The following is a 26,098-nucleotide window of genomic DNA, read 5'->3' as shown; positions in this document are numbered from 1 at the left end:
AGAATAAGACAGGCAAGTTTCTTGTTAGGAAAAAGGGACTGTCTCTGAACAGAAACCTTGACTTGACTACTGGTTTTCCTCCCGGTGGGACATCTATGTGGGAAGTCCGTTATGAAACAGTTATTTGAGGCTTTAATTATGAGAGGCTTTAGTTCTTTGAGTAGAAAGTTTAGTTGCAGCAAGCTTCAAAAATCTGATTACTTTTTCTTTACAATAGAGAGATGCCTGTTGGGGGTCGGGGTAGAAACTCATGTTGATTTCAGAGAGAGTTCCCTTGGGGGACTGGGAGGATCCAGAACAGCCCTGAGGAACTGAGCAGCAGGAATTCTTGACTCTTCACTTTGATACTGTACCACAAATGTGTCCCTAACTCTGTCCTGTGGCTAGACTTCACCTCATGCTGCCCAGGACGTAATTATCTCCAGAATACCCAAGAGAATCTGATCAGGCCAGCTACTCTTTTGAGAGTTGACCTATCAGGTTTTCTGTATATGGGTCTGTTGCCCACTCTTGGTCTGGTTAACTGAGGCCTGAGTTGAGTCCTGCTGTCTGAATGGGAGGTCCTTCTACTTAGATGGGGCTAGCACACATCATGATAGGCATTTCTGTGTACCTAGCAGCTTCCCATATCCAGACCTTGAAGTTTTGATATCAAATGATCTGGTGTAATAGACATGGCTGAACAGTGTGGGACAGTCAGGAGTTTTTTAGGAACATTGGCTTGTGGGTTGGACAGAACTGCATTCTAACCTTGGCTCTGCCAAGTACTCACCAAGTGACCTAGGGAATATGCTAGGGAACATCTCTAAAATGGTTTCTTCATTCCTAAAATGTCGAGGGTGCCTATTATTGGTGATGTTGAGAAGCACAGTGTCTGGTACATAATAGGAGGCTGTTGCAGTAATACAGGTGAAAGGTGATATTTGTCTAGACTAGGGTGGGAACAAGGGAGATGGAAAAAATAGAATAGGAAAATATTTAGGCCTGTGAACAAGAGTGATAACTTTTTTTTTTTTTTTTTTTTTTTTTGATACGGAGTCTCACTCTGTTGCCCAGGCTGGAGTGCAGTGGTGCGATCTTGGCTCACTGCAACCTCCGACTCCCTGGTTGGAGCAATTCTCCTGCCTCAGCCTCCTGAGTAGCTGGGACTACAGGCATGCACCACCACATCAGGCTAATTTTTGTATTTTTAGTAGAGACAGGGTTTCACCATGTTGGCCAGGATGGTCTTAATCTCCTGACCTCATGATCCACCCGCTTTGGCCTTCCAAAGTGCTGAGATTACAGGTGTGAGCCACCGTGCCTGGCCACAGGAGTGATACTTTAATGAAAGGAGTATGAGGAAAGGAAGAAGCAAGAATGAGTCCCAGGTTTCTTGATTGGACAGTTTGTTGAATAGAAGTGATGTAGGGAATGCAAGATGAAAAACGGGTTATCAGGAGAAAAGGATATGCTGAGAAAGATGTTGAATTTGAGTTTCTGTGGGATATCAGAATAGAGATGTATGTTGGGCAGACAGCTGTACAGTCTCAAGCACAGTTAAAGAACTGAGCTGGAGTAAAAGGCTCAGCAGTCATCAGCTTGTGGATTACAGTTGATGTCATAGGAAATGTCAGAGTTTCCAAGGGACATATGTAGACTCAGAAGAAACTAAGTCATCAGTTTTTCAGGGATGTTGGGAAAAGAGGAAGCCACAATAGTATATGATTTTAAAAGTTGTGGGGAGTAAGAAAACCAAGAGCCAATGGCAGCTCAAGAACAAATTGAGTATTTCAGGAAGGAGCTTGTGGTTAGTGGCATTAACCTGCTGTGAGTTGATTTAAGATGTGACTGTAACATGCACATGGATTTAAATAAAGAGGGTGGCCTCTGGTTAGAGTCTTAAGGGCAAAAGCCAGATAGAGTGCGTTGAGTAGTGATTTGAAGGTGAAGAAACAGAAAATTTGACTGGATAATCTTTGAAGAAATTTGATTGGAGGGGTAGGCAGGAAGAGGCAGAAGCTGGAGAAGAGGTAGGAGTCAGAGGGCCAGAGGAAGCTTTTGATTTTGTTTGGTTTTGTTTGGGTATTTGGGTATTTTTCAGATATAAGAAATTTGAGTATATTTCATTGCTCCTGGGGAGAAGCCAGTAGAGACATTCATGGGTAGATGACAATACAAGGTCATCCCAAGAAGCAAGAGGTGAGGGGGACTGGAGCACAGTCAGAAGGGATACCGTTTTCCTTGCACCAGGGAGAATGATAGAGAAAGTTAAGGGGATTCTGTCAAGGCTTTTCTTTGTTTTAAGAAAAAGAAGTCAGAATCACGTGCTGAGGGTAATGGGGAAGGTGGCAAGGTCAAAGGTAGAAGAGAGATTTAATTGAGATGGACTGTGAGACAGTGAGCCCAGGGCTCAAGTCTCCAGTAAATGAGGGGAGAGTGGCAGGTTGCTAGATGGCAGTGAAGGAAAGGTGTACAGTTTACTGCTGCTAAATGACATGGGCCTCAGAGAAGTAAGTTTTTACATGGAGATGATGGAGTAATGGTCTCCATGTAGCATCAAGGAACAATGGGATGTGGGAAAATAAACAGTCCGCCTTTGAGAAGATGGCCGACAACTGGGACCCTCGAAAGAGCCATGTTGCTGTTAAGATGAGGTGGTATATTATATCAGTATCAGCACAATTAAATTACAGTTTCTTCCCAAATAATATTTTGTGCTTTTTTAATTTAAAATTTTATAGCAGCAGATTATTTAAAAAAAGGACCACATTCTTTTTGAAATGTATTTTAGACTGTTAAAACGTGAAAATGTGTAAAATTTTGAATAGCAAAGTCAGAATCAAGTGAATTCACCACTTAATATTGATCATTATACTTTCTTTTGATGTATAGGCATGTAAAGTTGAAGATCTGGGCAAAGTGGATTTTGAAGATGAAATTAAGAAAAGATTTAAAATGGTGTATGTGCCAAATTGGTTCTCAGTAGACTTAAAAACAGGGGTAAGTTAGCAGTTGATACTTGTATAATTTGGGATAATTGAAGATTTTCATTATAGCTCATAATTATTTTAGTTACAGAGTCCTGTGTTTTTAAGCGTGAAAGAAAAAAAAATCTGTGTTAAAACTTACAAAATGCAAAACAGAATAAAAAAGGAAACAAACAAACAAAAAATTTTTTTAAAAAATTAAAAAGTTACAGAATGCCTTTGGTATCCCAGGAAACTAAATTGTGTAGTTGCATTGAATCACATAAAACACATTTTGGTTCCTGAATTTATGACTTAGCACTTTAATCAAATAGTACAAACAAACGAAGGTTTAGAGACTTATTTGGAGAATATATTCAAATAGAATGCCACTAAGTTTTTTCTTTTGATAGATGTTAACTATTACTTTGGATGAAAGTGACTGTTTTGCTGCCTGGGTTTCTGCAAAAGATGCTGGTTTCAGCAGCCCTGATGGGTCAGATCCAAAATGTGAGTTTAAGTGTCCTTCATTTTTTTCCTCCCTTCTAAAGAGAAGACGAATATGAGCTGTTTTTTTGCTAAGTATTTATTTTGTAAAAGTTCTCTATATTTTGTTGACTATGTCCTAAAATGTGGTATGTACAAATACCTGATGTATACAAATCATTTTAGTAACTTCATATGGAAATAGCCCTTTAAAGAATCTGATTCTCATTTTGTTTTAAATAATAGCTATATCTGAGCAACCATGTAGAATATCTCTTTGCTCCATATGATCATTGCTTTAAACGTTCTAAGATAAAATTTTAGCAGAATTGGCAAAATGACTACAGTCTTGATTTTAGACATCATTGGCATTGGGTTAAGAATTTAACATCAGAAAATGTACAAACTTAGAATTTTATTCTCTTTTAGGTTAAAGCCAATTAACTCTCTTTTCCATTTTATCTCTTTTTAATTAACTTCTTGGCAGTGAATTTAGGAGGACTTTTACTCCAAGCACTCCTGGAATATTGGCCTAGAACACATGTGAATCCAATGGATGAAGAGGAAAATGAAGTAAACCATGGTTAGTTTTTATATTCAGATAGTTGCATAAAAAGTTAGAGGTACTTACTTAAAAGGTACTTACTTAAACTGTTTGCTAAAATATTTGTGGTGTGCTCAATTTATTGTCCACCCTTCCACATCTCAAAGCAGGAACATCCATCCCGTCTTAACTGAGACTGAGATTCCAAAAGAGCAGACCACCTTATGATGTGGCTTTTAGTGAGACTGCTCAAGATAAATAAAATACCCTATATTTATATTCAGATGACTTTTGTCTTAAAATGAGGCACCTTAACAGACTTATTTCCAAAATATTCTTCAAGATACCTGTGATCTTTTGGATTAACCTCCAAAGCTAGGTAGGTAGCTGCATCAGAAAGCCAGGTTTGTCATTGCATAGTCACTCTTCATGTTGGGCTGAAATGTTGGTATTTGCTAGTCTCATGGCCTACCTGATTTTGACTCTGTTTCAAAAAAAAGTCAAATTCCATCTCAGAAGTGACAGGGCATATGCTCAAGCATGTGTAAAGAATTAATGTCGGCCGGGCGCGGTGGCTCAAGCCTGTAATCCCAGCACTTTGGGAGGCCGAGACGGGCGGATCACGAGGTCAGGAGATCGAGACCATCCTGGCTAACATGGTGAAACCCCGTCTCTACTAAAATACAAAAAACTAGCCGGGCGAGGTGGCGGGCGCCTGTAGTCCCAGCTACTCGGGAGGCTGAGGCAGGAGAATGGCGTGAACCTGGGAGGCAGAGCTTGCAGTGAGCCGAGATTGCGCCACTGCACTCCAATCTGGGCGACAGAGCGAGACTCCGCCTAAAAAAAAAAAAAAAAAAAAAAAAAGAATTAATGTCATTGAGGACATCTGAAAGGTGTGTGTGCCATAGGCAGTGGCAGTAAAGTCCTCTGAGCAGCAGAGGAGAACATGTTTGGAATATATGCATTTGACTCAGTTTGATCAAAGGAAGGGGAAACAAGAACTTAGAATTTCACATCCTCATGTGAAACCTACGGCTGGTTGAGGAATCATTGAGTCCCATCAACTGAGGCTTACTCACTCCTCTGAAGATTCTCTGCTGGCCACCAGGAGTGAGCAACAATGGCGAGTACCTCCTGCCAGGGACTTTGTTCTGGCTGTCACATTCACCCATAATGATATGTGGAATTTAAATCTCTCACATGAGGATGACATGCTTCCTTGAAAACCAGTCTTCTGATGTTCCTGTCAGAGAGAGGGTGCTGTTGTCCCACCCATGGTAGCTTTTCTTTTACATCACCTAACACACTTTGATCCCTGTCGGAATTGTACCATGGACTTTGAGTCAGAGAAACTGATGGAAAAATCTTTCCACAGAGGGTCAAGAAAGCTAGGTTCTGGGGTGGGCTCTGCAGCTTAACAGCTGTGTTAAGTGATCTGCTGTGGGCAGATCATTTCCAGTTAGATGGGATACTTTCAGCTACCCAAATAAGCAATAAGGATTAAGTTATCAAAACAGTGGTATAGTCATGCACCCTTTGGATCTAGGCTTTGGGTGAGGAGTATAAGGAAGACATCACCAGAAACCACGTCATCCTTAACATCAGACTGCACGGGGAAGGCAGGGCAGGGCATGGCCACCTCCTCATCCAGAGCTCAGACCACAGCACCTGCAGCATATACTCAGTGGACACTCTGGAGTTGTTCAGATGGTGAGCAGCTCTACTATTCAGAAGCTCTTACCAAGTTTCAGGTGGGGGTACTAAAGACACATGGGTATGGTCCCTGTCCTTCAGGAGCTGATGTTCTGGTATGGCAGAGTTACTTATGGAAAGCACTCTGAGATAGAAGAGTTGGGTGCTAGGAGAGAGGTTCCACAAATGCAGTAGGATTTCAGGGGGTCAGATGCTTCCAGTTTAATGAGGAAAGTGTAATGAATGAATTGGCCACTTGAGTTGGTGTCACCTGTGCTGGGTCAAAAGTTTATAAAGAAAGCAGAATGTAGCTAGGCGTGGTGGCCTCACACCTGTAATCCCAGTGCTTTGGGAGGCCTCTAATATTTGTTGACAGTGATTTTGACATCTGTGCTTGTTGGGTTACTTGCTACTTGATGGCTTATGTTTAGGCTGCTCTGCCAAGCAGCCTTGAACCCAGGAGTTTGAAACCATGCTGGGCAATATAGCAAGACCCTGTCCCTACAAGAAATGTAAACAATTAGCCGGCTGTGGTGGTGTGTTCCTATAGTTCCAGCTACTCAGGAGACTGAGGTGGGAGGATCACTTGAGCCAGGAGAGGTTGAGGCTGCAATGAGCTGTGATCACGCCACTGCACTCCAGCCTGGGCAACAGAATGAGACCCTGTCTCAAAGAAAAAACAACAATGGAAAGGAAATCTGCAGAGAACAATAAAAGCAAAATTGTGGACTCCTTGAGGATTTTTTCACAAATGCTTCTGTCATTAGTCATGGCTGCCATTAAATGTAATTTTTTTTCCTCAAGAAATTTTTCTGAGCTTGGTGTTCTACAAAAAAAAAAAAAAAAAACCCTAGATCATCATTTATATACAGGCTGTCCTAGACTTCCTTGTGGCTGAAGTAGCTGGTTATGTTTTTGTTCTGAATCTCAAACATTAATCTCCTCTTTTATTAAAATCCTTGAAAATACAGTCATTTTTTCCACGAAATATACCACAAGTTGCTGTGTTTCTTATTTTCAGAAATTTAACTTTTGTTTTTAACCTTTATTTCTAACTCTGGTGGACTTAGAGGACATTTGATCTTGCAATGTTTGAAGCTTATGGGAGTAAAATGTTTAGAATCTGTTTTTAGCACTAACTCTGATATTACCACCACCTGCATCTTTTCCTAGTAAATGGGGAGCAGGAGAACCGCGTGCAGAAGGGAAATGGATATTTTCAAGTGCCCCCCCACACACCTGTGATCTTTGGTGAAGCTGGAGGTCGCACACTGTTCAGGTATGGGTAAGAAAGACTAGAGGTTCTGCCTGAGAAGGTATCCCATTTGCTAAGAAGTGTCGACTCAAACTCAATATTTTGATACTAGAAATAGTTTATTATTAAATTCTAGGGATGCCAAGGATTGGAAGCATCCCATGTCCATGAGATAGTGAAATGTCTGCTGCTGTTAGACCACATTCTAATTGGGAGGAGAACCTCTACTGTTAGAATGAGGTAGAATACTTTGCCTCGAAGCAGCTTCTCTATTGGTTTCTGTAGGAAATTTTCACTTTTCTTCACTTTGCCCGTGTGACTGCAAGGGTCAAGCAACAGATGATACCACTAGAATTCCCTGCCCACAGAAGAGCTTCAGAGTACATTACTTTCCTTAGGCTGGTCTAGCCAAGATGAGCTGGGCTGCTCCTGGGAACTGTTGAGGCTGACACTGACATTGCCTGGGGTGCCAGACAGTTACGTGTGGGGCCCTTCAGGGAAGGGCTGGACTGGTTCACCTCCAGGTTGCCAGCAAGGTCCTGGTAGAGCCAGGGGGAGAGCTTACTAGTCTATAGTTGCCAGAAGAAAGAAAGAATAAGACATGCTTGTCTTATTCTTGAATGCAGGATTATCTTTCTTTCTGATAGTTTCCTGAGTGGTTACCAGAAATATTCTAACTTCTACTGCATGTGAAAGTCTCTGCCATGCACTGTGGCACTAGCTGGGGACATTTACTGAGTGCTTTGCTTGCACCCAGGTTTCCTATCATCACCCAAGGACTCCTTGGTGATGCTATAGCAGCTATAGTGTATGCCTGGCCTTGGAATCTGGGGGCCTGAGTTTTAGGGCCTGCTGTCCTTTTTAGCTGAGTGAGTCACTCTTCCAGGCTGTACTTTATTTCCTCAGCTGTCAAGTGGGGGTTAGCCTACATGAAAACCATGAGGGTTCCTTCCTCTAATATTTGTTGACAGTGATTTTGACGTCTGTGCTTGTTGGGTTACTTACTACTTGATGGCTTGTGTTTAGGCTGCTCTGCCGAGATTCTGGGGGTGAGACTGAGTCGATGCTTCTTAATGAGACAGTGCCACAATGGGTAATTGACATCACTGTGGATGTAAGTATCCTCCACTCCCACTTGGCTATTTTATTTTTTTGCAACTCATGAAATTAAGAACTGCTTTAGACAGTATAATCTTAAACCTTACTAAAAGCTAGACTCCGAAGTGGAATCCCCATCTGCTTCCTTGCAGTTCCAAAGTTGCAGAAGTAGTACTGATAATTATTTATATATCTAGCTTTGTTGGTTTTTATATATATGTTTATTCAATAAAATAATAAATGAATGAAGCCCTCATCTCTTCCCCAAGCATTCATTCTTGCCCATTCACTCCCTATCCTTCCTCCCATGCATAATAAATTAATGCATAGCCTTCAGTACTTTTTTCTTTCTATACAAGCATATATTTGTGTACATAGATGTGTCTACAGTTCATTTTGTTTTGCACAAAATCTCTTATACATACTGTTCTGCAACTTTTTTTCACCTAAAAAAATGTATCCTGGACATCTTTTCATGTCTGTACATGCGAATCATTCCTTTTTAATGACTGTGTTAAGATTCTACTGTATAAGTGTACCATAATTTATTTAATCAGTCCCCTATTAATGGACATTTAGGTTGTTTCCAATGTTTTCTATTACAAACAGTGCTGCAGTGAACATCCTTGTACATATATCTTTGTGTACTTTTTAGGATAAATTCCTAGAAGTGGAATTGCTGGATCCAAGGGTATGCACATTTTAAATTTTGATAGATACTGCCAAATTGCCCTCACAAAGGCTGTACTAGTTTACATTCTCACCAACAGTGTATGAGTGCCCATTTCCCCACACCTGCACCAACACTGGATACTTTTAATCTTTGCTAAAAAATAGGCAAACGGTATCTCATTATTTTTATGTGGATTAAAAACAAATTAATAGGTTAAGCATCTTTTCATATTGGCCATTTGTTTTCTTCTGTGAATTACCTGTTTGTATTCTTTATCTATTTTCTATTGGGTCATTTTCTTACTGATTTGTGGGGTGGTTCTTTATATTGAATATTTACCCTTTAACTATTATCTGTGTCTCTCAATTAAATTTTCACTTCGTTCCTGCTGTCTTTTGCCAGGTGAAAAGTTTTACTTTTTATATAATCAAATTGATCCTTGATGGCTCTCAGTTTCATGTCTTGTTTAGGTATTTCCTACTCCAAAGTAACACAGATACTCTCCTATATTCTCTTCTAGTTCTTTTATGATACTTATGTCTAGCTCTCTAATCTATTAGAATTTATTCTTCTGTTTGGTGTGAAGTAGGATTCTGATTTTTTCCAAATGGACAGCTAGTGTGCTAGCACAATTTATTGAAAATCTGTCCTTTTTCTGCTAATCTGGAATGCTGTGTTTATCATGTACTAAATTTCTGTATACACATGGGTCTGTTTCTAGACTGTCTTATGTATTGTGGATGTATTTCATATCTTTCTAAAGCCGTATGAAAAGGAATTTAATCTTTAGAACCTTCAGAAACTTTATTTTCTGTCCCGGATATACCCCTAAGACTTAAAGCCAATGTGACACCTGATGGATATTCCATGGTCTTCTCTATGCCCGAGCACCCCATAAGCCACTAATTTCTTTGAGTGTGAAACTCACCTGGGACACATTGCTGACTTTAGGCCTGTGGCTTATTCCTGAGAGGAGACATCCAGACAGGATGTGACGTGGAGGCTCGGAGGGGATTAATACCCTGAGAAAAGATGACCACGTAATTTTATCTTTCATCTAAGAATGTGGTTTACTTCATGGTAGACATCTGGGTTCTTGGCTGAAGTTTCCATTCTTTCTTAACACCTCAGACCTCACTCTGATGTCAGAGGGAAAGAAAATGGGAGGACTTTGGCCTTTTCAGTTGGATGATGGGCCTCACCAGCACAGAATATGTGGCTTTGCTCAAAGGTGAATGCTGTGGGTATCTCTCAAGACACTTAAGTTTTTGTTTGGGCCTTTAGGTATCAGCCCCAATATTTAAATGTAGAATTGAGATTTTGGTTTGTATGGCTTAAAAAATTAAAATAAAGTTTGTTTCTCTCTAATACCTTGTACTGTTATCTAAGAAGAGCCATGCTACAATTTCATATTGCCACTAATGTTACATATATTTTTCTGATGAATTTTCTCGAAGGCTGACTTCGGTAATTTGATAGCTCACTATACATTTCATAGAAAATCACTTTTAATTGTAAGATAATTATTACTTGCAAGTCATGTTTTCCTATTAACATTATTTTCATTTATCAACTAATAGAAACTATTATACCTTTTAACTTTTACTGTTTCAGAAAATATGCCCAAATTCAACAAAATTCCTTTCTACCTCCAACCTCATGCATCTTCAGGAGCAAAACCTTAAAAAAGTAAGTAAATATATGGTTTATTGATCTAATTAACTACTGGAGAGAATTCCTTTTCCTTCCTTTTATAGCAAAGGAAGCAGATACCAGATCTAAGGCTGATTTTATAATATTCATAGTTTATACAATTAAACCACTTACTAGGTACCAACTTTGGCTGACCACAGGTGTTCAAAAATAAATAAGGCCAGGCACAGTGGCTGACACCCATAATCCCAGCACTTTGGGAGGGTGAGGTGGGAGGATTAATTGAGGCCAGGAGTTTGAGACCAGTCTGAGCAACATAGTGAGACCCCCCTCACTACAAAAGATTTAAGTAAAAAAATTAGCTGGGCATGGTAGCATACACTTGTAGTCCAAGCTAGCCAGGAAGCTAAGGCAGGAGGATCGTCAGAAGTTTGAGGCTGCAGTGAGCTAAGATCATGCTACTGCACTCCAGCTTGGGCAACAGAGAGAGACCTTGTCTCTAAGAAAAAAATGATAAATAAAACATGCATTTTGTCTGTTGCCTTAATTCACAGTTTAGGACCCAACCTGTATATAATAGTTGCTTTTATGGATACTTAAGGAATAATGAGAGTGGGAGAAAGAAATGAGCTTGTGGCTGGAGCTTCCCAGAAAGGCTTCTTGAAGGACATGGAATTTGAGTTGGACATGTAATGATTGGTAGAACTTCAAAAGATAGATATTCCAAGTCCAAGACACAGTGTGATCAGGGATGTAGAAGTGGGAGCATGCATAAGATAGTGGAAGGTAGTGGGAGCATGCATAAGATAGTGGAAGGTAGTGTGAGGAGCCATGCATCTGCAGCATGGGATGGAGGCACAGCAGGAAGATATTAGGAAGTAAATTGGAAAGGCTATTAAAGGTTTTGTTGATGTTGGATTTGAATGCCAAGCCATAGAGCATGCAGTGACTAAACACCAGAAACTTTTGAGCCAATGTGGGATATGGTCCAGGGAGACCCAAGAACTTTAGTAGTGTAGTAATGGGATGCTAAACTATGAAAAATATGTATATTCTAGCAAATAAAATCAAAAAAATTTGTAAGCCTCTTTGTTACAGAGATTTCCAAACTTATATAGAAAGAAACTAGTGAGCCCCCATTGTCCAGATAGCTTCAGTAATTAATACCTTGCTAAACATTTTGCTTCACCTATACCTCTACCTGCCCTCCCACCCACCTCCCTCCACACATACACACACACACACACACAATTACTTTAAAGTGAGTCTTAGACATCACTTCAGATAGATTTAACAACTGCAGTTCAAATGGTTTTCAGAGCGTAAGCCTTAGTTTTTTGGTGTAATAGTTATTGACTGTTATCAGAGATACAGAGGTAGGGTGTTGATGAGTCTAGTTTGGGACATAGAGAGTTTGAAGTGCCTGTAGGACATCCAACTGAAGATACCCAACCAGCTGTTGGGTTTGTGGTTTAGAACAGAAGTTTGAGACTCAAAGTCTAGACTCAGGCATTGTCTACCCACAGGTGCTAGTTGAAGGCATGGCAGTGGGGAGGAAAGCCCAGGGAAAACTGAGCAGTGTCAGACCCTGGTAAGCATTGGGAGCTGCCTGCCTTTCCAGAATTATTTAGTTTGCCCAGGCTCTGGGAAAGTATTCAAGGGAATAAAACCCAGAAGGCTACTATGTATATATATGTAAGTGTTTTTGTTTGTTTGTTTTTCTGAGATGGAGTCTCACTCTGTTGCCCAGGCTAGAGTGCAGTGGCATGATCTTGGCTCACTGCAGCCTCTGCCTCCTGAGTAGCTGGAATTACAGGCGTGCACCATGCCCAGCTAATTTTTTGTATTTTAGTAGAGACAGGGTTTCACCATGTTGGTTAGCCAGGCTGGTCTTGAACTCCTGATCTGAAGTGATTCACCTGCCTTGGCCTCCCAAAGTGCTGGGATTATAGGCATGAGCCACCACGCCTGGCCTGTATATGTAAGTTTTAAGAACATGTATTAATCTCATTTAGTTGTACATAAACTGTGTCTTAGAAGGACACTGTAGAAAATCTTTCGGCAGCTCTAAAAATGGATTAAGGTAATGACCAAAACATTTATTGGTTTTCATCTTTATAAAATGTTTGCATCAAAGAAAAATAATGTGGAATAAATAATATCTAGTGATTTCCCTGATGTCACAATATGCCACTGCTTCTTTACAGAGACAGACTCTCCGCTAGTGACATGCTCCAAGTCCGAAAAGTTATGGAACATGTTTATGAAAAAATTATCAACTTGGATAATGAGTCTCAAACCACTAGCTCTTCTAATAATGAAAAACCAGGAGAACAGGAAAAAGAAGAGGATATTGCTGTGTTGGCAGAGGAGAAAATTGAACTTTTGTGCCAGGACCAGGTAAGTGGACTTGAGGACTACAGCCCCATTTTTTCCAGTGCTGGTGCTCATCAAGAGTTACATGCCTTTGGGCAGGGGGCTTCTACTTTTAGAGGGGCTCTAAGGAGCCCTGGGCCTCTCCCACCTAAAGCCCACCCTAAAGCTCCTCTTTACTGCTGGGGAGATTTTCAGAGAAGGGATACATAGACAAATGTGGATGTGCTGGTAGCTTTTTTTTCTGACAAGGAAAAGACACATGGTCTTCTTGATTTGCAAAGCAGCATGTGCCATGTTAGTTTATGATTTAGAGTGAAGGTATGCGGAGAAATGGCAGAACGGTTTTTTAAATCAAGATGCACTCAAAACGTATCCTTAGACAAATGGCCGAAAGATGGCCTGGTGTTTCTGGCATAATCATAAAAGATGTACATCTCACTAAGCTCAATTTCATTCCCACATGCATGGAAGCCGTGACAGCAAGAATTGGATACCAGGCATAGGGGAGGAGTGAGCAAGCTGGATCACCTGATGAGAGTCCCTGAGTTAATGATAAAGGTTTTAGATATTAGAGACTTTGAAATTTTTAAACTTAATTTTGGCTATTCAGGTTTTGGATCCAAATATGGACCTTCGGACAGTGAAACACTTCATATGGAAGAGCGGTGGAGACCTAACCCTCCATTACCGTCAGAAGTCCACGTGAAGGGTGGGCTAATGCTCCTGGGTATTCATTTATGACCTTCCTCTATGGCCCCAAGAGTAGTCCTAGGAAGCTCACTGAGCCCCAACCGGAGCAAGACTTCTAATGGCCGATTTGGTATGGACCGAGATTATCTTTCAATTGAAGTGACTAATCGAGATGTAATATAGAAACCAGTCTCTATGTGTAGATTAAGCTGTCCCCAGGGAAGCAGAATGCAAGAGCAGAAGAGCCCCAAGCAGACTATGTCTTTCGAGATGTACAGAAGACTGACAGCAGGCCAGTGCAGACTTTGCTTCCTCCTTGTTTCAAAGGACCTTATCTGTCTGTTAGCACTTGTTAGAGACACCTCGATCGGGCCACAACTGTCTCTGTTTCAACTTCAAACCCACACACTCTGTAGCTTTTCTAAAAGAGTACATTCCATTCATGCAATAGATATGAAGGCTTTTTCCAAGTTTGTCATATAAAAAAAACAAATTGTTTTCACCATTTAAGACAGTTATTTTTAATGGGAATTTGCTGTTGCACAATTTGAGAACCAGCCCATTTCATAATAAAAGATTAATGTTGGGCTTATTTTTAATATTGCATCTCAGATGTGTTCTTGTAGGAAGATCTGTTGCAATTCCAGGTGCTGGATCATAGCACTTGGACTGCTGGGCCAGAGTTTGCGCAGCCTGTGCCTAGTGATGCTGCACCCTCCCATGATGTCCTGGCTTTGTGGCAACCCCAGGGAGGTGCAGCCGTTTCACTCCTTCCTCCACTGTGTGCAGTTTTATTTACACAAAGCGAGCTGAGACCACGGGTTCTTGCTCTGGATGAGCAGCATGACACCATTAAAACTTAAGACCATGATGAAATTTCAGTTTCATTCAAATGTTACCTAAAATTTATGGTGTCACAGTAAAGGGAGATCATAGTGAGTTAATTTGATATTCATATCCTGGAAGTATACATATTTGTTTTTCCAAAGTTTTATATGCAGGTTTTTGTTGTACCTGTATCTAGATCTTCTTTTCACTGTTCTAACAATCTAACACTTTCATAGAATCATTTGGATCTTGTATAGAATGTAACTTATTGGGGACAAACACTTCAACTTTTGGCAGAAAATACTTTGGATTCTCCCCAAGGTCATTTGTATTCAGAGTGAATCAATGGTCCACCCCATGAAACTGTAAGACAAGCCTCCTGTATGAAGCCAGAAGCACAAGTGCCTTCAGAGGGCAGTTGATTCCAGTCCAGTTGCCTCCCTAGCTTGTGTGTGGCCTGCCTCCAGCATAGCAGGGACTAGGGAGGGAGGCAGGGAAGGTTTTTTCTTTTCTACATCTTCACAGGTTCGGCTGGGGGCAGCTGATGGGCCTAAGTCCATATCTTACTATTTAAGATATTCTGATCGCACAACTGCAGAGACTCACTGCTAGTCAGCTTCCTTTGGAAACTGGACAGGCCATTGCCACCTGCACTTTGAAGAAGTGAGCAAAGACGTGGCCACATTTCCAATAAGCTGAAATGGTCTTTCTCCCTTCCTCAGAGAGCAACCAGCTTTTTTTTTTTTTAAAGTCCTTTCTATCTGTTGGATACAACAGTGCGCTTTTGGTGCACATTTTTTAGCAATAGTTGTGAATTAATGGCAAAAACAAAACAAAAAAAACCACCAAACTTATTTACCAGCCCTCAGTTATGTTTGCACGAGGGGCCTTTGAGCAAAGAAATGGGTTTTGCTGGGTCATTGTGCCCTGTGTGCTAAGCCTTGGGTGGCTGCATTCCCCTCCTGTCATACATCTGAACCCCAGCATGATTGTATTTCTTTCCCCTCCAGTCAAACCGTAATACAGTTTCCAGAAAATTTGACAGTCCTGCAATGCCAAAAGGGTAAAAATCTGTATTTCACAGTTGTATAGAATAAAGGCTTTAGTTAAAATATTTCAAAGTGTAGTACACATTTATTTTCTTTTCTTTTCATTTGTCATTTTCTTTCATGGCAGATTACAGAGAAAGAAACCTCTGGTTTCACGTTCTCCCTGGAAATATTAGCATTGATACCCATTTTATCCTCCAACTTGTGGGGGAAGGGAAAGTAAAAGTGAGGGAGGGAAGAGCCAGAACATTTGGGTGAGGGCAACTTTGGGTCAGACTGCCAGGCGACAGAGTTAAGGGAAGCTGGCCCCAGAACAGTCCTGTGGCGATTCTGTTCTACTTCCTGCATTCCTGCAGACTTGACATTGGGCTCCCAGACGATCCAGGACACAATGCCTCACTGTTCTGCACACGTATCAGCTGCTCTGGTAGGCTTGACAAGGGTTTGCTTTAAATGAAGGGTTTGCTTCAAACTTAGGGTTTGCTGATTTGGGGCCCTCCCTCCATATAGTTGGTCTGTGCCCCCCAGAGCAGGCATTCCTTGTCCTGCACAGCTGACAGAGCTTGTGAGTTCCCTGAATGTACACCAGCATTACACATGATCCTGTAAAGGTGAGATTTTCAACTAGGCACAGGCTAGAAGACAAGACCAGAGGCAGCTTCCATAATAATTAGCAGTGTGGGAAGTGAGGGTCCAGTCAACACAGCAGAGGACTTCAGGTGATGAGGGGCCGTCCCCGGATGGAGTGCAGGGCCTAACCTAGCCTTAACCTGCAAAGGCACCTGGGGTGGGGAGAACAGCTTCCTCCCCTACAACAGGAAAGAAGAGAAGGGTCTTTACCTACTCTTAATCTATTCCTTTAATTCCCCCTTGGGGTTGGAAACTGTGTGTGAACAGACCTAGTGAGTTGACTGGCTTTGAGAAATTGCTTAGGGTATTGAACTTAAATTTGTGACTTTTATTCACTATTGAGGCTGGGTAGATGCCTTGTCTATTTAGAAAAGATCACTGTTTAAGTTTGGGAGCTAACAGGAGTTGCCACTGGGGATTCAGGTCTGTGGTATGTAGGCCCTGAGGAAGAAGAAATACGGTGGTCTGGGCACAAATGGGTCTCTGCTGAAGGGCCTAGAATTTCCAACCCACCTCCCTCCAGGAGAGGGGGGCAAGTACACTGCCTCTCTCTCCCTCCTGTGACTAGCATGGTGGCCAGCCTCAGCCAAGTGTGGCAGTGTAGCCTAGGGACAAGGACACATGACAAGGCTCAGTGATTGGGACTTGAAAGGGGGTGGTCCCAGGGCTTCAGGGTCCCTTCCAGTACAGATGGGGTGGGCTGAGCTGTGCAGGAAGAATCAAAGCAACAAGGCCAACACTGGACAGCAACCCCTTCCTTCCTCACCTCATCTTCACATTGGATTATGACCAGACCCTGCTGCCTCCTGGGCAGCCCCAGTGACCAGAGCAGGACCAAGCACTGGACCTGAGGGTACACGGCCAAAAGATGTCCTCCCACAAGGCCCATGGCCCCCTCTCACTACCCACTGAGGCCTTATGCCCTACCCAAGCAGCAAAGAATCCTTGCTCTCCTACCTCAGCTCCTATAAAACAATTTAGGGTGCTGCTCCCAGCCCTCTACTACCCCAGAAAGACTTGTTTGAAATCCCCAAAGCCAGGACTATCAGGCAGGATACATGCTGGGAGGTTACCTCTTGGACACTAGAAGTAGAGTCTGAGTGGACACAGAAGCCCCCTGCCAGCAGAAGTCCCTGCACATCACTTGGAGCTACAGCCTAGAAAGCTGAACACATAGGGCTGGGATCAGGCACAGGGCTAGGATCAGCTTGGAGCTGACCGCACAGTGCAGCCTGGGCTGCCTGCCCACATCTGGGCCTCATGAAATGTCACCAGGGGCCTTGTCACAGCCCAGGGTGTTATTCTGCGGTAGAGATCTGGGCCTGGCTGGCTAGCCCCTCAGCCTCCGTCCCAACATCTAGGCCCTCTGCGCTTGCTGGTTCCTCTTCAGCCTGAGCTTCAAGCAGCTCGGCGGACAGCCCATCTTCTGGTGAGGCTGCAGAGGTGAGACTGTCAGGAAGAGTCAGCTGAGGCAGGTGGTCCGCCTGGGCTTGGGCACCTGGGCTGTCCAGGAAGGGGACCTCAAACTCTGACCCAGACCATGTAGCCTCACCTGCAACACAGAAGATCAGGCTGAGGAGGCCTGCAAGAACCTAGGGCCATGGTGTTAGGGCCAGTAACCCCACTGACCACCCCCCACTGCCACTCCAGGTTTGATGGGGGATTGGAGATGAAGTATACAAATGCCTTGGTGTGACTGTGTCAACCCAATGGCCTGCTTCTGCCCAGCTGAAGAATTGAGGGCAGCCTTCCCAACAACCGGGGGTCCTTCCCAGAGGACTTCAGAAGGTGATGGCCACTCACCACCCCGTTCACGAGAACTGCTGCTGGAGCAGATGTCCTCTGGCCCTGAGGTTGAGACAGCTGTGGAGGTCAGTTCTGTGGAAGAGGGCAGACTGGGCCACACACTGGCATTGCTGCTGTCCAAGAGGGAAATTCCTGACACGTCCAGGAAGCCTAGGGGAGGGTGGTGCAGTTCTTTGCCAGCATCAAACCCTGACTGCTGGAAAGCAACACCCTGGGCTCAACTTGCCTAGGACATCTGGCCCAGCCTGTGAGACTGTAATCTCCTCAGACCCTGGTGATACCCCTCACCCAACCTCAAAGAGGTTCCCACACTGCCTGTTTCTGAGGAAAGAAAGGGACCTGGAGTTGGTCATCATGGGAATAGCACAGTGGCAGTGGGCCTAGACTCTGTTCTGTCTCCAATTTGCTGTGTGACCTGAAGAAGGCCACCTCTCTTCTCTGGACTACAGACTCCCCGTCTGTACACTAGATTGGATGGTATGCAACTATTAATATCTTGGTGTACATGAGATATGAGGCTCGGTTGGCAGGGCCTGGGGAAAGTTTTGACATTCCTGCCAAAGTCCAGCCCCAGGCCTGGGGCCCACTCCTCTCCAGGGTCTGCCCACTACCTGGGTCCATGACTCGCTGCACTGGAGGTGGGGGCTGAAGAGGAGTCTCCATGAAATGGGGAAGTCCATCAGGGTCTGGAGCACTCTGGCTGGGACTCCCAGGCCCAGGAAGGGGATCCTCCATGGAGGAGCCAGGTGCCTGCAGCAGGGCCTAGGGAAGAAGAAGAAATGGGTAGGGGACAATCAGGACAGTGCCTCAAGGTGAAGAATTTTGCAGTCCAATCTTGTCCCAGGAGCACTGCTCTGCCTGAAGGAAGGAAATGGCCTTAATAAGCCACCCCTTCTTATATTGGTGATAGGCAGTCAGGCCTGAGGGGCCTGGCCTGGCCTCCCCTGCAGTGTTGGCACTGAGAGGGCGCACTCTTTCCACTCAGATGAGGAATCCCAGGTGCCTACCTGGCCCCGACACATTCCCTTTGCCCCATCAATGACTCACAAGAAGACAGGGCCTTCCTTGAATTCAGGCATACCTGGAGAACATCCTTGAATACTCCCTGGCCCAGACCCCAGGCACCAGCCCAGTGCCCCAAGGTGCTCTCAGAGGACCCACTCATCAGCTGTAAAGGCAGGGCCAGCACTTCCCTGCAGACTTGGCCAGACAGCCATCCCAACTGTGGCTCTGGAGGCCCAGCCCTTTGTCCAGTTTTGCCACAACTCACAGGCACAGCAAGCACCCATCTCTGAGCCTCAGTTTCCCGCTCATGAAATGAAGATGACAACTTGTGCTTCACCTCCACCCTCACTTCTAGACCCAAGGGGCAGGAAAGCCAAAAGTGAGTTTCACTGCTCCAGGCATGGTTTGCCTGCTCCCACTGGGTCCCAGAAGTAGATGGGCCTCTCAGATCACAAAGGCCCCACAGGCCACGGGAGGGTTGCTGATGGCTCCCCAAGGGTAGCCTCTAGAGTCTTCTCTCTTCCCAGTTGATAGATTCTCCCCACATACCTCCATGTAGTCACTCTGCCTGGAACCTGTCTCCAGGGAAGGAGAGTCCTCGAGGGTGGGTCCAGGTGGTAGGGCATCATGCAGTGGGGCATCAGGTGGTGGAACACAAGGTGGTGGGGTGCCAGGTGGCTTCTTGTGGTAGCTGGGGGGCTGAGTTGGGATCCGGTGTAGATACCCGTAGCCAATGCCACATCCCAGACTGCCAAAGGCCAGAAACATTCAATTCAGTGGCTTGTCCCATGGCCCTCCCTACCTTTGCTATCCCCACCTACTACCAGCAATAAGGGGACTGAAAAGGGTACTTCTGAAACACTGGTCAGCCTCAGGATCCCTGGGACAAGGGCCCAACCCTCCTCCATCTCTACCATAGAACTCTGAGGTCCATGCCCAATGGTCAGGCCCCACCCACCTGGCCCTGCAGCCCTCCAACCCCATGAAGTACCTGCCCTCTCCACCCCAGGCTGCATTGGGAGTTACAGTCACCTCCCGGCAGGAGTCTGACTCGGAGTTATACACCATCAGCTTCAAGGGCTTCCCCTCATGAGACTCGATGAGCGTAAAGAAGTCCTCTGACTGTGAGAAACGCATAGCACCTGAGGCCTGCTTCCAGGGCTGAAGCCTCAACAAAACCAGACACTTCTCATGGACAGCGCCCTTCTCTTCACACCACATCCAGAGGGTCTAGGGAGGGGCAAGCCACGGGTTCCTCACCTCCTGGAGGATCTGGTCCGAACCAACCACATAGTCTGTGTAGGGGCGCAGGCCAGCAAGGGCAGCAGGTGAAGATGGTTCCACATCCTGGGGAAAGAACCGCAAGCCACTGGCCATGCTACTAGAGTTGTGGTTGGGGGATGGGAAAGGGCAGGGGGAACTGCCTTTTCAGGTAATGAGTGGGACACTTGTCCTCTGTCCCTAAGCAGGGCTTCAAGCCCATACTCCCTCATTTCACCCCTCCATTCCCGTACCTCCCCCAGGTCTACAGCCTGTCCAGCAGAGGGCAGTACCATGATAAGGCTCAGCACCAGGCTCTGGAAGCTGACCCTGGGCTCAACTTCTGGCTCCAGCTGCCCAGCTATATGACTGAAAACACATTATTGAACCTCTCCTAGCCTCAGTTTCCCCACAATTAAAAGCAAGATACACAGTACCTAACGATAGGGTTACTGAGAAAAATAAAGAAATATATGAAAAGAAGAAAAGCACACCTTGGCTACAGGAGGTACCCCACTACATTGCTGCTTCTGCTGCAAGCATGTGCCTAAAGACCCCTAGGGGTTGGAGGTGAGGACAATGAGCAAAACTGGGTACAAATAAGGATTCCTTTCTCCCTTGGAAAGTTTCACCACTCCCAATCTCCCTGGGAAATGCAAAGGAATTTGCATCATCAGTCCCCTTTCCCTCATGGGCAGATTAAAGAAGGCTGCAAAGGTTGAGAAACTTGGCCAGGCTCTCCTAAGAAGTCAGTGAGAAAAATAAGTGGCTAGAAAACAAACCAGCCAACTTCTAGTTCAGAGCATCCCCTTCCACCAGGCTACAGGACTGAGCAGTCAAGAACTTAGATACCATCAATGAGCACAGGTGTTGGGGGTGCACGTGTGTCTGTGGACAGACTAACATCTACGACAGCTTGGTCACTGAGGTTCGTTAAGATATCGATTAATCATGTAACAATATACCAGAAAAAAACAGTATATTTACAGTCACGTTGCTTATTGACAGAGATACATTCTGAGAAATGCATTGTTGATTTCATTGCTGTGCAAACATAATACAGTGAACTTAACCTACACATAGCCTATTACACACCTAGAGTATATGGTGTGGCCTATTGCTCCTAGGCTACAAACCTGCACAGCATGTTATTGTAGTGAGTACTGTAGACAGCTGTAACACAAGTATCTGTGTGGCTAAACATTCAGGCATAGAACAAGTACAGTAAAAATATGATATTATAATCTTATGGAATCAATATTGTATATGCAGTCCGTGGTTGACTGAAACGTTGTCATGCAACACATGGCCGCACACACACACACAGAGGGACACAAAATAATAAAAGCAGCAGCATTCCAGCAGTCCAACCACCATGCCAGTAGATGGTATTTCTGCCTTTCAAATTAAGTAACCTAGGTATAGAAGGTAAGAAAGTGCTCAGAGTCATGGCTAACTGGAAGCAAGGTACATTGTTCAGGTAGTAATGAGCTGCCCTCTCTGGGACACTGGAATGAGACCACATCCTGCCCTCTGTCTTCCCTGACCACTGCTCCAAGGCTCCCGCCCCACTCCTGCATGTCCCACCCTCACACCCCGCCCACATCCAGACCTGCCCCAGTAAACTCATCCTTCCGACACACCCTGCCCTACCATACCCCACACTCACCAGCACATGCCAGACCTGCTCACTGGCCCTGCGGAAGCTGCAGAAGCGCACGCTGGCACCCAGTAGGCCCTGGCCGCCCCACATGTTGCTGGGCACCACCTCCACCTCGCGCACCCTCATGGTCTTCATATTGAACACCTCCAGCTTCACAGGCTTCTCCACATTGGCTTTCAGTAGTGCCTTCAGTGTGTCATTCTCCTTGTTCTGTGGGGGCAGTGGGGCTGACTCCAAGGCCACCCCATGCCCAGGCTAGGACCCTCAGACAAGTCTGGGCCTGAGATGGGGCAAGGGCCTTAGTGGGCAGCAGCCCCCAGCAGGGTCACTGTGGGGATGGGCCAAGGTAGTGGATGGGCCAGGTTCACAGACCAGGGTTAAGCCTGTAGCCACTGACACCCCCACCTCCCCCAAGCACTGCCAAATCTTCCTCAGCCTGCCAGAAAAAGCAAGCAAAAAGCCTCTGGGATCCACAGCATTCCAGTGCTGCCCCACTCTGAGCTGCCCCTTGGCCAGGGCCCTCATATCCCTCACGCCCAGGAGGCAGGTCCCTTGGGCCTGTGGCCACCTCCAAGAGGCCATCTGTCCTCTGTCCACCCCAAGAGCTCAGAAGCTGAGCACTGGGCAGGGCCCCAGTCAGGCTCTAAGTACAACCCTGGCAGAAGGGGAGACAGGGCTGGGACTCCTTTTAGAAAAAAAGGGAGGGAAGGGTAGACTGGGGCCTGTGGGACAGATGGAGACACACAAACACACACAAGCAAGCAAAGCAGAGGCAGGGTTGGGGAACCTCACCAGCCTCGAGTGCCCAATGGTGATGATGAAGTCAAAATAGGGCTCCAGGCCCGCCTGCTGGGCTGGGGAGTTCTCCTGCACCTGTCCCACAGCAAAGACCACAGTCACTGCGCCAACCCTGGGACTCTCCAAGTAGCCCTCTCCCCCATTTCAGGAACCATCAGCACTCCCGTGTGCCAGCCAGAACACATGCCTGGCGTGAACTGTTCTGGGCATTCTGAAGATTCACTCCATGGTCTCTTGCTACCTTCCTGAGCAAAAATTTTCCTCTTAGGAAAATGGCTCCTTCCTGATTATGATCCACAGATGCTTTCAGAAATGGCTCATAGCCCAGGACATCGTTAGGAGCTCCCAGGAGGCAATATGGAGACAGGCTGGCCCAGGCCTGTGGGTATGTTGCTCTAGAGGGCTGGGCTAGGGTTGGCTGGAAAGCCAAAAGGGTTTACCAGAAAGGTTTAGACTGGACAAGGGAGGGTCCTGATGTGCAGTGGAAGTGGGCAGGCCTCAGGAGGGATATACCCAGGGCTGTGCCCAGAAAGAGGAGTGGGAAAGGCAGCTTGCAGCCAGATCCCAGGGGTCCCCAGCCTCTGGGTTGGGAGACCCAGGCTCAGTTCAGCAGGTAAGGAAAGCCACTGGCAGAGGAGCAGACCCCAGGGGTAGAACTGGGCCTGAGCCAGGGAGCCCAGTGAGTGGGCAGTGCCAATCCCCACACCCTGGCTCTGGACTGAGGAGCCTCCCACTGGCTCAGCTACCCTACCAGCCTCATAGTGTAGCCTCCATGCCTGTGCAGGACACCTCCTCCAGGAAGCATTCCCAGTCCCAGGGTGCTCCCTGCCCCTCCCTGAACTCCCCAGCTCACTGCTGTCTCCAAAAGCACAACCACCAGGCCTTGCAGGCTGCAGCAGAAATCCATCCCAAAAGCCCCATTTACAGAGCCTGGCTTAAACAATGCAGGCTTTGTCCCAAGGCCCTAGACCCGAAGATGGACCCACACCCTCAGGCCTTTGGCTATGGGCATTTGATGACCTGTTGGTGTAGATACCAGCCAGACCCAGCCCAGAGGGCACAGGACTTAGGCTCTTGCTGCCTCCTCATGGGAAAGGCCCTATGGCTCCTGCTACACACCAGCCCCTCCAGTTTTGGATTCCCCAACCTGAAGGACAGCTCATGAAGACTAGGCTGAGAACAAATCGCTGAGATTAAGGCCAGTTTGCTCCTGAAATTAGGACTCCCTTCTGGCAGCATCACCAACTGGGCCCCTCATCACCTCCAGAAGCTGCCATGGCTTCCAAAAGGAGTGAGTGCGGCCCAGAAATCAGATCTGGCCCTACTTGGCCTGGCCCAGTAGGCAAGCTGCTCCCAGGAGCACCACCTCACCTGCTTTATGTATCATTTAACTTTTTTAATAACCTCAAATGACAGATGAGACCAAGTACTCAGTAATTCAGTAATTTGACCCCAGGAAATCCAACCCAGAGCCCTCCCCCAACCACTGCCCTCTCCTAACAGCTGTTTCCTGGTGAATCTGCCACTACTATAAGCTCACTGAGGGCAGCGACTTCTCCAAAGTGTTAGGCACACAGCGAGGTGCCAATATTTCTACAATGCAGCACAGCTGTTCTTCAATGTTGTTAAATGTAAGTAGGTCATGTCACTCCTCCACTTAAAACCTCCTGATGGTTCTACATCTCAGAATACAATCTTAAATCTTCAGGACAACAGGCAAGGTCCTACATGGTCTGCTCTGGTCTCCTCCTCACACTGGTCACACCACCCAAGCACACCAGCATCACCTGGCATTTCCTCAAACACACAAGCACAACATACCTCGGGGACTCCACAAGCTGGTCCTTCTGCCTGGAATACTACTATTCCCCTAAATATCTGTATTGTCCACTCTTTACTTCCTTCAGAAGCATCTGTTCTAATGTGACTTGAGAAGAGGCCGTTCCTGACCACTCTATCAATAATAGCACCCACTCACCATTCTGTATCCCCTTAACCTGCTTTATTTTTATCACTAGTAATTACCACCTACCATGTATTTTTTTCATTTCCCTTCTTTCCCTACCAGCATTCCAAATGTCAGTTCCAGGAGAACAGGGACCATGTTTGTTCTGTTCACTGCTTTATCTCTAGAGCCTTAGAATTCTGCCTGCCAGAGTAGGAGCTCAAAACTATGTTTTTGTGACTGACAACCTCTGATCCCTGGTCCCTCTCCGATTTGTCCCTCTCCATCAGGCAGGTCCCTCCCATCTTCGAAGCTCCCATCATCGCCCTACCCCTCCTCTTGCCAATATCCTGAGTTCCTTTGCCTTTAATCAAACCTGTTGGAAGACGCTTCTGGCTGGATGCATTCCACTGTCAACACTTGCTGTTTGGAGCCTCACTGTAAGAAAGCCCATTACCAAGCACAAATCCTGTCAACTCTGGGTTCTCCAAGCCAGCCCGGTTTTCACGTTAAGAAGCTCTTCCTTTAGCCCTCTCATGTGGCTAGCTGGCAACAGACCTTACTTTCAAAACACACGAACCGACAAACTTGCCTGTCTCCACTCATCTCTGCATCCAGCTGCCTTTCACTAGGGAAAGGGGGGTGCAGGGACGCCTCTTCCCCGCAGCGCTCCGGGGTGAGAGACCCCCAGCCCCTCTCACCTACATTATAGCCCTTCCCTCTCCGCAGGCACAAATCTCCATCCGGCTGCGGCCCCTCTCCTCACCTTCACAGCGGCTGCGGCCCCTCTCCTCACCTTCACAGCCCACTCCGTTCTAGGAACCCCACTCCGTCTCCACTTTCCGGAAGCCTGCTCGCCCAGACCTCCTTGTAGAGGCATCTAAAGGCTGGGACCCTCCCCAGCTGCAAACGCTCTCCTCGAGGATTCTGCAGCACTCTCCTGGCCCTCCCCTTCCCCACTATCCCGTGGCTGGTTTGCACCGGTCCTCTACACTCGGAAGCCCTTACGACCCTACGACTGGCGGGATGCGCGCCGACGGGCTCCCCTGCAGCTGCGTCCACTAGGTTACCCCGGCCCCCGGGACTGTCCTCTGCATGGCTGACTCTCTTCCCAGGCCCAGCACGGAGCGCGGACGCGGCAGGCGAGCGTAAATATGTGCTTAGTGCAAGAGTGCGTCCTGACTGGCAGTGGTGCATTCTTCACCCGGGAGGAGCGCCATTCCCGACGGCCGGACCGGGAAAACGCTCCGCTTCCGGCACTGCTGGCACTTGGTGCGGGCGCTGGGCCCGACCGCGGCCGCAGAGTGGCCAGGGTCCGGGAGTCCCGCGAGGCCGCCTCTCCCAGGCGGCTCCCACCGGGCAGGGGGCACCGCCCGCCACCCAGGCGAAAACACTCGGGCCAGGGGACCCGCCGCAGTGCAGCCAGCCGGCGACCGCCAGGCCCGGGCGCGGGGCTGCGGGCGCCCTGCCAAGGTCACCGGCGCCGCGGCGGCGACTCACCCCGTGCAAGTGGAAGCCCTCGGCGCCGCCCGCGGGCTGCTCAGCGCTGACGCCCAGGCCCATGGCAGCGGCTCCGCTCGGCATCCAGGTCCACTCTCGCTGCGCCTACCCAGGCCGACCCGGCGCCACTAGCACGGACTCGCTCTCTCGGCGCTCGATTCCTGCGCCTTGTGACGTGAAGCGCTTTGTTCCTCCCACT

The 26,098-nt window shown here is 46.5% G+C and overlaps 2 protein-coding genes and 1 long non-coding RNA gene across 6 annotated transcripts in view; 2 read left to right on the top strand and 1 right to left on the bottom strand.

The window, feature by feature from the left end:
• The window catches only part of WDR48 (WD repeat domain 48), a 40,416-nt gene extending 31,825 nt beyond the window's left edge, over positions 1-8,591 (top strand). The window contains exons 11-15 of one of the 2 annotated variants that reach the window (XM_017849643.1): positions 2,875-2,982; positions 3,362-3,458; positions 3,922-4,017; positions 6,844-6,949; positions 7,952-8,591. In XM_017849643.1, coding sequence (XP_017705132.1) covers positions 2,875-2,982; positions 3,362-3,458; positions 3,922-4,017; positions 6,844-6,949; positions 7,952-8,090 — 546 coding nt within the window. In that variant the 3' untranslated portion in view covers positions 8,091-8,591. The remainder of the gene's footprint in view (positions 1-2,874; positions 2,983-3,361; positions 3,459-3,921; positions 4,018-6,843; positions 6,950-7,951) is intronic. The other variant, XM_017849642.1, reaches the window with a different exon arrangement.
• Positions 8,592-8,776: 185 nt separating this feature from the next.
• Positions 8,777-15,359, top strand: LOC108513781 (uncharacterized). The gene is made up of 3 exons (XR_001881021.1): positions 8,777-10,385; positions 12,557-12,749; positions 13,336-15,359. It is a non-coding gene; the product is annotated as an uncharacterized LOC108513781 (long non-coding RNA).
• Positions 15,358-26,072, bottom strand: GORASP1 (golgi reassembly stacking protein 1). 3 transcript variants are annotated; one of them, XM_017849645.1, is made up of 9 exons: positions 25,900-26,072; positions 22,449-22,529; positions 21,663-21,866; positions 19,994-20,080; positions 19,725-19,855; positions 19,283-19,481; positions 18,340-18,490; positions 17,726-17,878; positions 15,358-17,474 (listed from the first exon to the last, which is right to left on the bottom strand). In XM_017849645.1, the coding sequence occupies exons 1-9, from the start codon at positions 25,981-25,983 to the stop codon at positions 17,221-17,223; spliced, it is 1,344 nt and encodes a 447-aa protein (XP_017705134.1). In that variant the 5' UTR covers positions 25,984-26,072; the 3' UTR covers positions 15,358-17,220. The 3 variants fall into 3 exon arrangements, with proteins under 3 accessions (XP_017705134.1, XP_017705135.1, XP_017705136.1); XM_017849646.1 differs by having other exon boundaries at positions 17,726-17,800; XM_017849647.1 differs by lacking the exon at positions 17,726-17,878.
• Between the last annotated feature and the right edge of the window lie 26 nt (positions 26,073-26,098).

Source organism: Rhinopithecus bieti, unplaced genomic scaffold (genome assembly GCF_001698545.2).
Source record: "Rhinopithecus bieti isolate Rb0 unplaced genomic scaffold, ASM169854v2 scaffold_33121, whole genome shotgun sequence".
Classification (NCBI taxonomy): Eukaryota; Metazoa; Chordata; class Mammalia; order Primates; family Cercopithecidae; genus Rhinopithecus; species Rhinopithecus bieti.
This window is presented reverse-complemented; position numbering and strand designations above follow the sequence as displayed.